We start from the raw sequence: 13,234 nt of genomic DNA on the forward strand, positions 1-13,234 counted from the left end.
CTCTCATAGGCATAGGTCTGCATAGACCCCGCAGGCTTTCTGGTATTACAAATGACTCAAGCCACAGCACAGAAAGCGAAGGTCCTTGTGTGGGCAGTTAGTCTGGCCTCAGCCATCCCTCCAGCAGTGGACTGGACACTATACCACTAGCAACAGGGCTATGGTTGTGAACCCAGGCTCAGGCCGCTACACTGACCAGCCAAGTCCAGGGCTTCTCATGATCACATAAGGAGTTCTAGGGCCATTGGCCTGCCCCTCCTCAAGCTAGAAATCATCCAGTGGAGGTGCCACTGTGGGCAGAGTCCACAACCCCAGGCAGAGTGAGCTGGCAGGGTTGGATACCCCACTGGAGATGGCTCAGGGGTCCATAGCTCTATCCTCAGGGCTCTGGCCCCAGGCCATTAGTTACACATGCTTCCCAGAGACTCTCTCTACTTTTCCTGGATTCTGTGCCACCTAAGGCTCGAAGCTGAGCAGGAGGCCAAAAGCAGACAAGCTGAACCAGGGCAGCCTCCTCAGGCTGTAGCAGGCCTTCCTGGATCTTGGATGCCTGCCTGGAGCAAATGAAGCAATCTATACATCTGGGCATGGACCCACCGAGTAATATATTTTTAAACAGTTTCTACCCAACTGAGGCCGGAAAATGTCTCCAGCGATGCCAGTGGTGTTATTCCAGATTGTGGCTAGTAAAATATAATAACATGTGCTAGTTGTTTTTACTACCTCACTAGCTTATTAGCTAATAAAATAGGCTCAGTATTATAAAGCTAGCTGAGACTATGTACTGCACTCAGAACTCAGGGTTCTGAGTTTCCTTCAGAAGTCATTCAGAGTGATCACCTTTCCAGACTTTTTATTTAAATTCATCTGAAAGAAAAAGCTGTCTCTTGGTGCCCAAGGCATGTGTTTAATCACTGTCAAGGCACTCAAGTCAGAAATGTCTGTGACACAGGGAGAAAGGGACACACCCAGGGTGGAGAGAGACGGTAAGAAGCAGGCAGGTTCTGGGCCCCACACTTCTTCTCTAGGTTCCTCCTCCAGTGGAACCCTGGCCACGGGGAGGTACAACACATCACCAGCAGCTCCAGCTGCCCGCACTAGAACCCAAAAGTCTGGACTCCAGGGCCAGGCATCTCCTAACCTGGAGACACCTGTGCCTCCACATTTACGGGAGACCCCCTAGGCTGAAAGGGAACTACAGAGACAGGAGAAAGCTCCATGGACAGAAATAGTTTCCATTCCCCATGCAGGAAGAGGCCTAGCTAAGATAACAGCCTGCGGCCTTGAAGTGTGATAGCTGTGCCCATCTGCAGCAGAGCAGACAGCATGAGCCTGCCTGCCCAGGACGTGCCCATGGTCTGAAGAACGCAGCCAATCCTTCTGAGACCACCCCTCTCCAGCAAGCAGGTATCCATCTCCCCAAACCAAGCAACAACCAATATCTATCCCCAAAGACTAGAAAAATCATGGGTGTACTACAGCACTAAGTAACTGAGAGACTCCCAGATGGGCACAAGGCCCACTCACCCACTCTGATGTCACCAGAGCAGCCCTACACCCTGGGCCTCACCACCACATTTGTATTCTTGGGACTCCCTGGCAAGAATCAAATGTAGCCAGTCCTCAGACTCAGAGACTGTCCTGATGATGGTGTTCATCTCTTGTAGACCAATACCTAACATCAGTATTGGCCCTAGGCAGGGCTCCAAGACAGAGGATGAAGTCCACAGGACACAGGCATATGCCAGAGGCTCTTCTTGTGGTGAACGCTGGCAGTCACAGAGGGTACTGATCACAGCTGTTTGGAGGTTTAACATTTTCAACAGTATAATCAATGAATAAGCTTCTCTCTCCAACATGCTCTCTTAACATTAGTTAGTGCCTGTGGCCCTGACCTATGGATGAGCACAACCCAAGTGACTGTGACTGTCAGTGTCTCAAAATGGGCGCACAGTGGGTCCTGAAGAAAGGCCTCCGGTGAAGAGCCCATCACTGCCCATCCATGCCTGCCTCTCCCATCTGTCTGTCCAGTACCACCAACACTATGCTCCACAGGGAAAAAAACATGTTTTCAATAGAGAAACACTTTTTTTTTTTTTTTTGGTTCAGTTGTGGGGCTTGAACTCTGGGCTTGGGTGCTGTCCCTGCACTCTTCAGCTCAAAGCAAGCGCACTCTACCACTTCAGCCACAGCGCCACTTCCAGCTTTCTAGTGATTTATTGGAGATAAGAGTCTCTCGGGCTTTCCTACCCAGGCTGGCTTTGAACCGCCATCCTCAGATCTCAGCCTCCTGAGTAGCTAGGATTACAGGTGTGAGCCACCGGTGCCCAGCTAGATTTTTTTTTTTTAAAGGTTGGTCATGGGGCTTGAACTCTGGGCCTGGGTGCTGTCCCTGAGCTCTTCAGCTCAAGGCTACCATTCCTTCCACTTGAGCCACAGCACCACTTCCGGTTTTTCTGGTGGTTTATTGAAGAGTCTCACGGACTCCCCTGCCCAGGCTGGCTTTGAACCTGGATCCTCAGATCTCAGCCTCCTGAGTAGCTAGGATTACAGGTGTGAGCCACTGGTGCCCAGTGAAACAGATATTTTTGATCCAGCAATTTGAGGCTGGGGTGCCAGTGGCTCATGCTTGTAATCCTAGCTACTCAGGAGACTGAAATCTGAGGATTAAGGTTCAAATCCAGCCGGGGCAGGAACGTCTGCAACTCTGATCGCCGATTAATCACAGAAAAAGGCAATAGAGCTGTGGCTAAAGTGGTAGGAGCACTACCCTTGAGCAAAAAGAGGCTCAGGAACAGCGCTCAGACCCAGAATTCAAGCCCCAGGACCAGCATAAAACAGAAAACCCTTGAAATCATTTTTCTTTAAACAGGATTCTAGAATCTTTGTTAGTACTGGGGTTCGAGCTTAGAACCTCAAACATGCTAGACAAGCACTTGACCATGTGGTCAGCCTTGAATAGGATTCTTAAAACAAGGAAATGAAGCCACTCCTGGGAGCTTCTGGAATGAACACCATATACTTAGCTGAATGGACCAGGAACAACAGAGACCCCAGCACACCCTCCAGGCCACTGGATACTTACCTGTGCCATCTTGGCAAGGTCTAGGGAAGGCCTCTGCTCCTGGACTTCGTCAGGGCGCCGCCGTTTCACGCCGACCTTCTTATCATTAAGGACACATGGCTGGGAACGGCTACGGGCGAGCCCACTGGAGCGTCTCGCCAGCTCTGGCGTTGAGGCAGGTGTGCTGTTGGCTGAGGGTGGACAGTATTCTGCGAAGGAAAACTGCTCGTGCGTGCAGGAGAGGGACCGCTGCAGGTCTAGCCGGCCCCCTCCCACAGGGTGCGGTTCTGGGATCCAGTTGTCACCCCCCTGGCCACAGGGGGCTGAGCCCAGTGGCCCTTGGCAGGACGGTCCCCCAAAGCGGTGCAGCCCAGCCTGGTGGCACGGCGAGGAGAGCCCATTGGCCCGGGCAGGGAGGCTGAAGCTGGAGCTCCTCTGCATGGTGCTGGCACCACTGGAGTAGCGCTGGACGCTGCCCCCGCTGTAGCACCGTCTCTTCTCCACAGGAGTCCAGACTTTGGACCCCAAGGGCCGCCAAGACGTCCGGCAGCTGGACATCTCATCGGAGAAGGACAGTGACCGGCACTGGCGCTTGCTGGGGGGTGCTGAGGGATTCCCATTGTGGTCGCTGATGCTGAGGTCTTTGATCAGGCTGGTCACTGCACAAGCAGTCACTGCCTCCCGGTGCCACAGGGAGCTGTCCTGACACTTTTCAGGCAGGCATTCCCAGATGCTGGTGCTCGGCTGGTCAATCTGAAGAGGACATTTCCTGTCCAGCTCTCGCCATCTGTCATTTTCTGGTGGATAAATAACAAATAGGAAATCAGACTTTAGAGGCGCTCTCAACAGTCCTCTACTTCTATACCAACAGCCTATGAGCCACAAGGAATCTTTGGAGTTCAAAAGGCTAAAAACTACCCAGTTCAATCCCATTTCACAGAAGAGAAACTGAGGCTCGGAGAATGGAAGTGAGTGACTTCCAACATGCTGAGCTTGAAGCAGAGTGAGGCCGGGGATTTGCATACATCCCTGTCATTTCTGATTTGGTTTTCTTCCCAACAGACAGCAATGCCTCCTGGAAAAACACAGAGCAACATTTTCCACCCAAAATCTCTCTCACATCTTCCCTGCAAGTGGCAGACAGCCACACATTTGCTATGTCCTTGCTCAGTTCCCTGATGCTTTGTGGACAGGACTCAGTGCCGGCAGACCATACACAGGTGAGCTTCTGACACATCAGATGACCATGGTCAAAATGGGGCAGGTACTACATATCTCAACACCACCTTTAAAACATTTGCTGATAATACAAATTGCATATTCATGGACATATGTCCCCACCACCAATGTTCGACAATATGAGCAACAGTTGCTAATTACAGTACTTTGTGTTCACCTGTTTTGCTTTGTTTTCCTGGTATAGTACTAGGATTTGAACACTTACAGTATTTTTAGTTTCTTGGGGGTGTGTGTGTGTGTGTGTGTGTGTGTGTGTGTGTGTGTGTGTGTGTGTGTGTGTGTGTGTGTGTGTGTGTGTGTGTGTGTGTGTGTGTGTGTGTGTGTGTGTGTGTGTGTGTGTGTGTGTGTGTGTGTGTGTGTGTGTGTGTGTGTGTGTGTGTGTGTGTGTGTGTCAAAGTCTTTTTCTTTGTCCAGTACCCATCTCCAACTGCATTTCTACTATCTATGTCTCCCAGTAGCTGGGGTCATAGATACATACCACTATACTTCGCTTGTTGGTTGCAATGAGGTCTAGCTTTTTGCTTCAGGAGGGCCTCAAAAGTAATCCTCCAAATCTCCACCTCCTGAGTAGTGAGGATTATAGGCATGTGCCACCATGCCTAGTTTCATTTGACTGCTTGCTAAAACTGAGGATATTTAAAATAATTAAAATCCATAAGAACAAGTCTTGGGCTGCAGACTTAAGGGTACAATTTAAACTTACACATTCAGGTCTGAACTTGAATGCACGAATAAATAAGCGACCCCCACTATGAAATGCTGAATTTTCCCTTGAACTTTTAGCTTACTAAAATATTCAAGAACTATTTGTTGATTCTCTGCTATGGAATCAGATACCATTCTGGGAATTTTAGGAGATGCAGAGATAAACTTGGCAGAGCTCTTATATTTAAGTTACAGTGCAAAAGTAAATAATCACAGAACGCTCTCAAGAATCAACACGTTAGCATGCTATATTTTCTGACCTGTACATATTCCTAAGCTGTGTGCATAGAAGTGGCTTGGGTTGGGAAGTTAGGAGGAGGACAGCAGTAAACCTGAAATTATATTTAGCAAGTCTTTAAACACCTCTGCTGCTCACTCACTGAGCATTCTCTGGGTCCCGCAATCCATACAGTACCCTACGTGCAGGACCATCATGGCCCAGAGGGGAGACTGAGACTTGGAGGGAGTTGGGTAACTGGTCCAGGGCTGTACAGCTAACATAACCACAATGAAACCAGCCTGGTCTGGGCCCAAGGCCATTCTCTAATATACTATAGTGCTAAAGGGAACCACAGGGGAGTCTGGCATGGGCTTTAGAATCAGGAAACAAGTGCTACAGGTCAGAAAGCTGTGCCACATACTCCAGTCAGGAAGGAAGAGGTAGCCGGCTCCATGGTAGGGGCCACTTCTCAAAGGCCACCAAGAGACCTGCTCTGGACTACATCATAACCACCAGCTGCTGAGTGAGTCGAGGTGGTTAAAAATGCAGACTGTGGGGCGGGGGTGGGGGCAGGGAGCCAGATCAGTGATGAAAATGAAACTCCTATTTCTTGAGTACCCTGCTGAGGACAAGCGACAAGCTGAGGAACTGGAACCCTAACCAGGGGGCACAGGGGACATAGCCTAAAAGGCTTCAAATGCAGGAAGTATTATCTGTAAGCCCACGAAGGCCAGTTAAGAACAAAATACCTAATTTTCCTCATCCTAGAATCTTCCTGGCCCTGACCTGTCCCTTCTAGACACGTGTTCCTGTATTTGATAAGTTCTTTGCAAAGATAAACATTACAAAAAAGGAGAGCTGGAAATGTGGCTTAGTGGTAGAGTGCATGAAGCCCTGGGTTTCATTCCTTAGTACCACATGCATAGAAAAAGCCAGAAGTGGTGCTGTGACTCAAGTGGTAGAGCATTAGCCTTGAGCAAAAGAAGCTCTAGTCCCAGGACTGGCAAAAAAAATAAATAAATAAAAAGACAAAAAAAGCATCTTTTTGTGAGTTGTGTTCATTGGGAAGCATCCCCTGTGAGTAGTCACAATCTTCTAAACTACTTGACATTATCAGCAAGTCAGAGCACAGCTAAAGACAACAATAAAGCAGTGCTAGAAGAGATACAAACTGACATGGAACAAGTCATGACTATCTGGTAGAGAAGAAGGAAACCTACCTAAGAAAAGAGTGGCCATTTATATATGATGGTATTTGTCAAGATGGTAAAAGTAACAGCTGAACTATCCCAATCCCTGAGTAGGAGAGCGGTTGAGTAAATTGTCAAGAAATAACAGGACATGTGAAACAGCAAATTCAATACCATTCAGTACTGTGGAGTGCTACTATGGAAAGAAGTACGTGATTCCTCGTTAGTAGCACATGTACTGTTACATGTGAAGAAACCATGTCACTGTGGACTGGCAGGTAGCTGGCTCATTGTATCTTCCTGTTCTTATTTTTCTAGTCTCTTCATTTTCCATGAGGACAGATGAACTGGCAAAGCGGGGAGGTCTGTGACTACTGAGCCACAGGGCTGAGCAATGACTGAGCTGAGGAAGTGAGCCAGGCGAGGCCCGGGTCTAGCCTTCATCCTCCTTTGGGTTGCCTCCTTGGCTTTGCAGGAAGTAGCCAGCCGGCAGCTTCCCTTCTGGGGCAAGGCACAAAGGCACCACAGGACCAGTAATGTGCTGGACTGAGGGAGGAACCAGAGATACCCCCACCGCAGTGCAGCAAGGCCCAGAAGCCCTGGCTGGAGTCTGTGGCACGGAGCAGACGGGTCTCAGCCAGGGCCAAGAAACCAATGACACTAGAAGAGGTGGCTCCATCCTCACAGGAGACGACTTGCTGTCCCACTGCTGTTTCCCTAGCCTGGAATTCTCCCGCTCTGCGGGGAAGTTATGAGAAGAGGAACTGGGAGCCAGAAGGACACAAACACCTCATCTTCCTTGTCTGGCAGCTCCACTTTCTGTGGCCATCCGGAATCTCAGTGCTTCTCCACTCTCAGCGTTCTGCTCTAGTCACACCTCCTTCCTGTCTCTAGGGGACGTGTTTGAAACCCTTGTCAACTGTTCTGTGGCCTCTTGGCAGTTGCCCTCTGCCTCTTGGAAAAGATATAAACTGGCACCTAGGTCCATCCCCCTGCTATTACCCCAGCCACACTCAGGCACCCAACTTCCTATGACCAGAAATCAGGCAAGAATCACAAAGAACCAAAACCACCCTTGAAAACCCCTGATTCAAGTCAAACATGGTGCCACATGCCTGTAGTCTCAGCATTTGTGATGCTGAGGCAGAAAAAATGCAAGTTCAAGGGTTGCAATCACGTGGTGCATATGTTAACTGACCCTTAATTATCGCTTACACATCTACTTCCACTAGGCCATGGCTCTGGAGCATACTCCAACACGGAACTCAGCACACAGCAGGGAGGGAGCAGACGATAAAATACTAGCACAGGTTGCAAACGGGGCTGTGGTGTTCATTTGTCCTTACTTGCCATTCGTCCTTGGCACAGGTGACCCCTCTTTAGCCAGGCAGCTTGTAGCTTGAACTCCCTGAACCATCCAGGCCATAGAATGCTGCATTTGAAGCAAGTAGTTTACTCCTGGTTGGCAGAGTTATGTCTGACACACTTTGAGAATGCAAAGCACAAGCTACTGTGTATCAACACCAGCCAGGTGGCCACTGGTCCTGTCTGCAGTGCAGATAAAAATTGCGATTGTTCCTATCTTTATCACTCAGAAGTACAATATAAGAAAGTAAAAACAATCAGCGCTATGTTTAGCCCTTGTGCTTCCCCGCTTCACGCAGGGAACAGAAAGCAATTTGTTGGGTCGGGTCACCAGACAAAAGCAACAGGAATAGAAGCTAATTTTTAGTGGCAAACTGCCCCACGAGTTAGGGCCCGACGTCACACTGCACAAAGGCCTTGGAAGGGCTCTGGGAAGAGGATACCAGGAGCCCCCACCCCGCCATTCAATATCACTTCTGCACAAACAACTATAACTCTTCCAAAAGTGACAAAGGCCATGGCCCTGGGGAGTCCATGAGCCCGGTCACTTGACGTGGTAGAAAGGGCGTGTCCCTGGGTTCCAATTCAGCTCTGCAGGCTCCTTATGCTCTCAGAACTGCTGAGAGAAGAAAGCAGCGGAGCAGTGGAGGGCTTGCAGCAGGCTCTCAGAAATACTAACCATCACCATGATAAGTGCAATGTGGCAGTACTGGAAACGTGCCTGCTTTTGAGGTTTGGTCTTCAGCACTGGGTACCACTCTTGTACACTCAGGCTAGAAAGGGGATCTGTACTTGCTGCACTAGGATTTCCCAAAATGAGATTTCTGGACTACCTGCAGGACCACCGGGGACAGGGTACTCAAAAGCCGAGTTCTTGGCCCTGTCTGTGGCCCTGACTCTGACCTCATAAATAATAAGAACTTCTCGGGAGCAGGAATCAGCATTTTAATCATCACTCCAGGTCCCAAAGGGGCCGAGCATCATTGCTGTGGGCCACAGGCTGTACAGGGCCTGTCAGAATGACAGGTTTGCTCAGAATGCCCAGCCACATTGAGAAGCTTCTGGTGAGACGACAATTCTGGTCTCTACAGATATGAATATAAAACATCGCTGAGAACTGGCTGTGGAGGGTAAGGAGACTGTTGGGCTTTGACATGAGCCAAACATAAGTAGCAGACAGGAGCTGGGCGCCGGTGGCTCACGCCTGTAATCCTACTCAGGAGACTGAGATCTGAGGATTGTGGTTCAAAGCCAGCCCCGGAAGGAAAGTCTGTGAGACTTTTTTTTTGGGGGGGGGTCCGGTCGTGGGGCCTGAACTCTGGGCCTGGGCGCTGTCCCTCAGCTCTTCAGCTCAAAGCTAGCACTCTACCACTTGAGCCACAGCACCACTTCCGGCTTTTTTTTTTTTGCTTATGTGGTGCTGAGGAATCAAACCCAGGGCCTCATGCATGCAAGGCAAGCGCTCTACCACTGAGCCACCTTCCCAGACCCTCTGTGAGACTCTTATCTCCAATAAACCACCAGAAATCCGGAAGTGGCACTATGGCTCAAGTGGTAGAGCACTAGCCTTAAGCTGAAGAGCTGAGGGACAGCGCTCAGGTTCCCTCAGCTGTCCCTCAGCTCCAGAGTTCAAGCCCCGTGACCAACAAAAAAACGGGGGGGGGGGGATGTGGGGGGGGACCGGGGGAGGCTGGGAAGGGATATGAAGGGTAAACAAAGGAGGAGGCTGCAATGCTTGATAAGAAATGTACTCATTATCTTGCCCATGTAATTGTAACCCCTCTGTACAGTATGTTCACAGAAAATAAAAATTAAAAAAAATAAATAGTTTATAATAATAATAAAAAGGGGGGAGGAGAAAGGGGGAGGTAGGAGAGGGAAGGGATAGTAGTAGGAGAAAAACAAAGGAGGGGGTAACAATGTTTGACAAGAAGTGTACTCATTACCTTACTCATGTAACTGTAACCCCTCTGTACAGCATCTTTACAATAAAGTAAAATAAAATTTAAAAAAAAAGTAGACAGGGCCTGGGACTGTGGCTCAGCTGTAGAGTGCTTGCCTGGCATGCATGAAGCCCTGGGTTCAATTCCTCAGTGCCACGTAAACAGAAAAGGCCAGAAGTGGCACTGTGGCTCAAGTGGTAGAGTGCTAGCCTTGAGCACAGAAGTTCAGGGACAGTGCCCAGACCCTGAGTTCAAGCCCCAGGACTGGCCAAAAAAAAAAAAAAAAGTGAACAATGGAGAAGGATCACTTGGCCTTTTGAGTCCTTATTAGTCAGGGTTTCACAGGCCATGGAGGGGCTTCCTTCTCAGGGGCACAGCCGGCCCTGATGAGAGCCACTGGCAGAGACCTATGAGGGCATCTACTTCTGAACAGAAGTCTTCCCCCAGCCCTAACCAGAGTGCAGCTTGCTGGCACCTGAGCACGGGCACACCTGAGGTCATCCCAGTTGCTTCAACTTTTGGGAGCATCCAAAGCTTCTCCATGACATGCCACACCTACCATCACAAGTCTCAAGCTTACCCAGGAGCAAGGCCATGGTGTGCAACTTAACACACTGCCTACCAATGGAAGAGTGAAGAACACACTGCCTACCAATGGAAGAGTGAAGCCCAGCTCCCTTACAAAGGAACTCCTTACAAAGGAGTCGGGGCCTCTTCCAAAGCCGTGACTAAATACCAGGTGTGTGTAGGTAAAGACTCAGTTCCTCACGTTTACTTACAAAACCTGGTCCTGCCATCCTCTGACTAAGGAGAGAACGAGGCCACTGTGTGCACAGAGCTCGAAGAAAAAAAAACAAGCAGAGGAACATGAATAGCGTTTGACCTCAAGTGTTCTTGTTTCCATTTCTGTCCTTAGACTTGGGGGAAATCTCCAGAGGCCTAGATTCTTGGGGGACTGGAAGCCTTCTTATGTTCAAAAGATGGAAGAGTTTCATGTCCATGGAGATTTCAACACTGTGTTTCAGAGGCTCTCTTAAAGTGGTAGAATCATAAGAGTGCAGTTTCTGGAATAGGGTACGTTTCTTGTGTCCAAAGACACAAGCTTCAACAGTCTTGTCACCCAGGGAGCAAGCCAAACTGACTCACTCCAGCGTTTCTCACGTCTTACAGTGCTGACAGTGAGTTCCTCTCCCCTGCCCCGGGCCATGGGTGTGCTATCTTGGCCTCAAGGCTGCTTGCTTTGGGTGGAAGCTCACCAACCCTATCTTTTCCTATGGGAAACTCAGAGAACAGAGGTATCTTTTGGAAATAGCTTTGCTCAACTCTTACAGGAAGATCTTTGCTAAATTCTTCTTGACAAGCTCCCCACAATGGTGTCATCTGTACTTTTTTTTTTTTTTTTTGGCTAGTCCTGGGGCTTGAACTCAGGGCCTGGGCACTGTCCCTGAGCTTCTTTTGTTCAAGGCTACCACTCTACCACTTGAGCCACAGTGCCACTTCTGGCTTTTTCTATGTATGTAGTACAGTAATCAAACCCAGGGCTTCAGGCATGCTAGGCAGCAAGCACTCTACCACTAAGTCACCTTCCCGGTCCTCATCTATTCTTTAATGGAGCTCAAAGCCCCTGTCCCACAGGCTCCTCTTGAGACAACTCAGAGCTGTGTCAAGGGGGAAAGAACCTTAGGCCTCCCTACCTAGGCCTCAGCCTCTGGCGCTTGCCTCCAGCTGCAAAGGATGACAAAATTGTGACTGTATGTGGTTTAGAGAGTGACACAAGCCAACAAGTTCCTCACACAGCCTCCAAGGGACAAGGGGTTTGGCTGGCTGGAGATGACGCTTCATAAGGCCGGGTCTGAGGCAGTCTGTGGGACACGGACAAAGCTGGTGGCAAGTGGCCAACAGGGCCCTCTCCTCACCAGCAGGGAGGAGATGGCCCAGGACAGCTGCCCCCACTTCTGAGAAGTCTTTGCTTTTAAAAAAAGAGAGGCCTGGTGGGATTGCCAAGGTTTAAAACTAACAAAAGAGCACAGACCTCAGTTTCTTCCATCTCTACAAAGTGAACAGTGACAGCCCTTTTAGCTTTAATCTCTGATTCCCCTACCTCCCCCACCCAAGGAGCACTGACAAATGTAGAGGAGGGAGAAAAAAGTTAGTATTTGCTATGGGAGCAAAAGCTGTGAAGGGAGGGAAGGTCAGATTGGTCCATCTTCTCAGATCCCTTCCTGAAGTGGTTGTGTCTGGAGTGTGTGAGCGGGCAGTCCTCTAAAATCCTGCACATAGCAAGGCTGGATGACCAGCCTAGGGACTGGCAGTGGGGACAGTTCTTCAGGAAATTGGCAATAGATGCCTATTAACTGGTCATTAACTTCTGGGCTTCTTGGTGAAGAGGAAAAATGCAATTGTGTCTAACATAATCATGGGTTGTCCAGAAAGAGCGCTTGGAGGCAGTTCCCATGTCCCCTATGAATATTCCATCAGCAAGAGGGACAGCCCTGACTTAAACCTAACCTGTAAGCCCACTGCCATGCTTTGGAGTTGGGCCAGGCTGTCTCCTAGCTTGACTGTCTTTCAATGAAAGGCCTACCAAAGACTGTGTACAGTGGGCATTCCTGTCCTCTGGCACCTTCACAGCCTGTGCCTGCCCAGGTCGGCCCCGCCTCCAGAAGGGGTCCAGCAGGCTCCCTTCCTTCCACCTGTCACTGAAAACTCCATTCCTGCTTCCATTCTGAACACTGCTCCTGAAACCAGTGAGTGACTGAAAGCACTCTATGCCGACAAATCTTGTACTATATCTTAGCAATATAAAAATCACACATGACCACAATAATGTCGATTTAAGACCATATGGTTTTAAATCCTACACATGCTCATACAAGTATATACAGCTACAATTGTTTGTAATGCAACCAATCTCAGGCTAGCAAGTTAATAAGCAGGTTCCTCTAGGAGAGACACCTTGGGCCAAATGAGTGTGGTTCAGAATGGCCATCGTTGGCAGACAGCAGGGCTGAGAACAAAACGGCCTGTACAGCTCTGATTTTCTTAGTGCTCACTGTCATTCTGTTTCATTCATTCGATTCATTTTTCTAAGACATGGAAAACATTTATTTAGGCCACGAATGCCAGCTTCTTCACACTAGGTGTGACCACAACAGACATTTCTGGTGACAGTGGCCAAGTTAAAAGACCAAAAGCTCCCAGAATCTCCAAGTGAAATCTCTCAATCTCCCACAGCTTAATACAGCCACCTGGTTTCTCTATGGAAATCTACCCCGAGAGGGCCCCGGAGAACAACCCTTTTATGTGCATAGAGACTTTAACAGCCAAGTAATTAAACCCTCAGCGTAAGGGTTTATAATTAAAATGCTGACAAACCTGAACTAGAGTGGCATAAGGTGGGCTGCTATGTTTTTACAATTCCTTTTTATACATAATGTATAATCCTTCCGCTCAAGTTTCCTCTATGTTCTTTGCCTGTGAAATAATTTACATTAATAAATAATTTATT

The 13,234-nt window shown here is 49.0% G+C and overlaps 1 protein-coding gene across 4 annotated transcripts in view; it reads right to left on the reverse strand.

The window, feature by feature from the left end:
- The window catches only part of Fam53b (family with sequence similarity 53 member B), a 124,887-nt gene that overhangs the window by 46,288 nt on the left and 65,365 nt on the right, over window positions 1-13,234 (reverse strand). For all 4 annotated transcript variants that reach the window (XM_069988255.1, XM_069988256.1, XM_069988257.1 and 1 more), the window contains exon 4: window positions 3,086-3,861. In XM_069988255.1, coding sequence (XP_069844356.1) covers window positions 3,086-3,861 — 776 coding nt within the window. The remainder of the gene's footprint in view (window positions 1-3,085; window positions 3,862-13,234) is intronic.

This window comes from Dipodomys merriami, unplaced genomic scaffold, assembly GCF_024711535.1.
Source record: "Dipodomys merriami isolate MVZ:Mamm:240054 unplaced genomic scaffold, mDipMer1.0.p SCAF_35, whole genome shotgun sequence".
In the NCBI taxonomy this organism is placed as follows: domain Eukaryota; kingdom Metazoa; phylum Chordata; class Mammalia; order Rodentia; family Heteromyidae; genus Dipodomys; species Dipodomys merriami.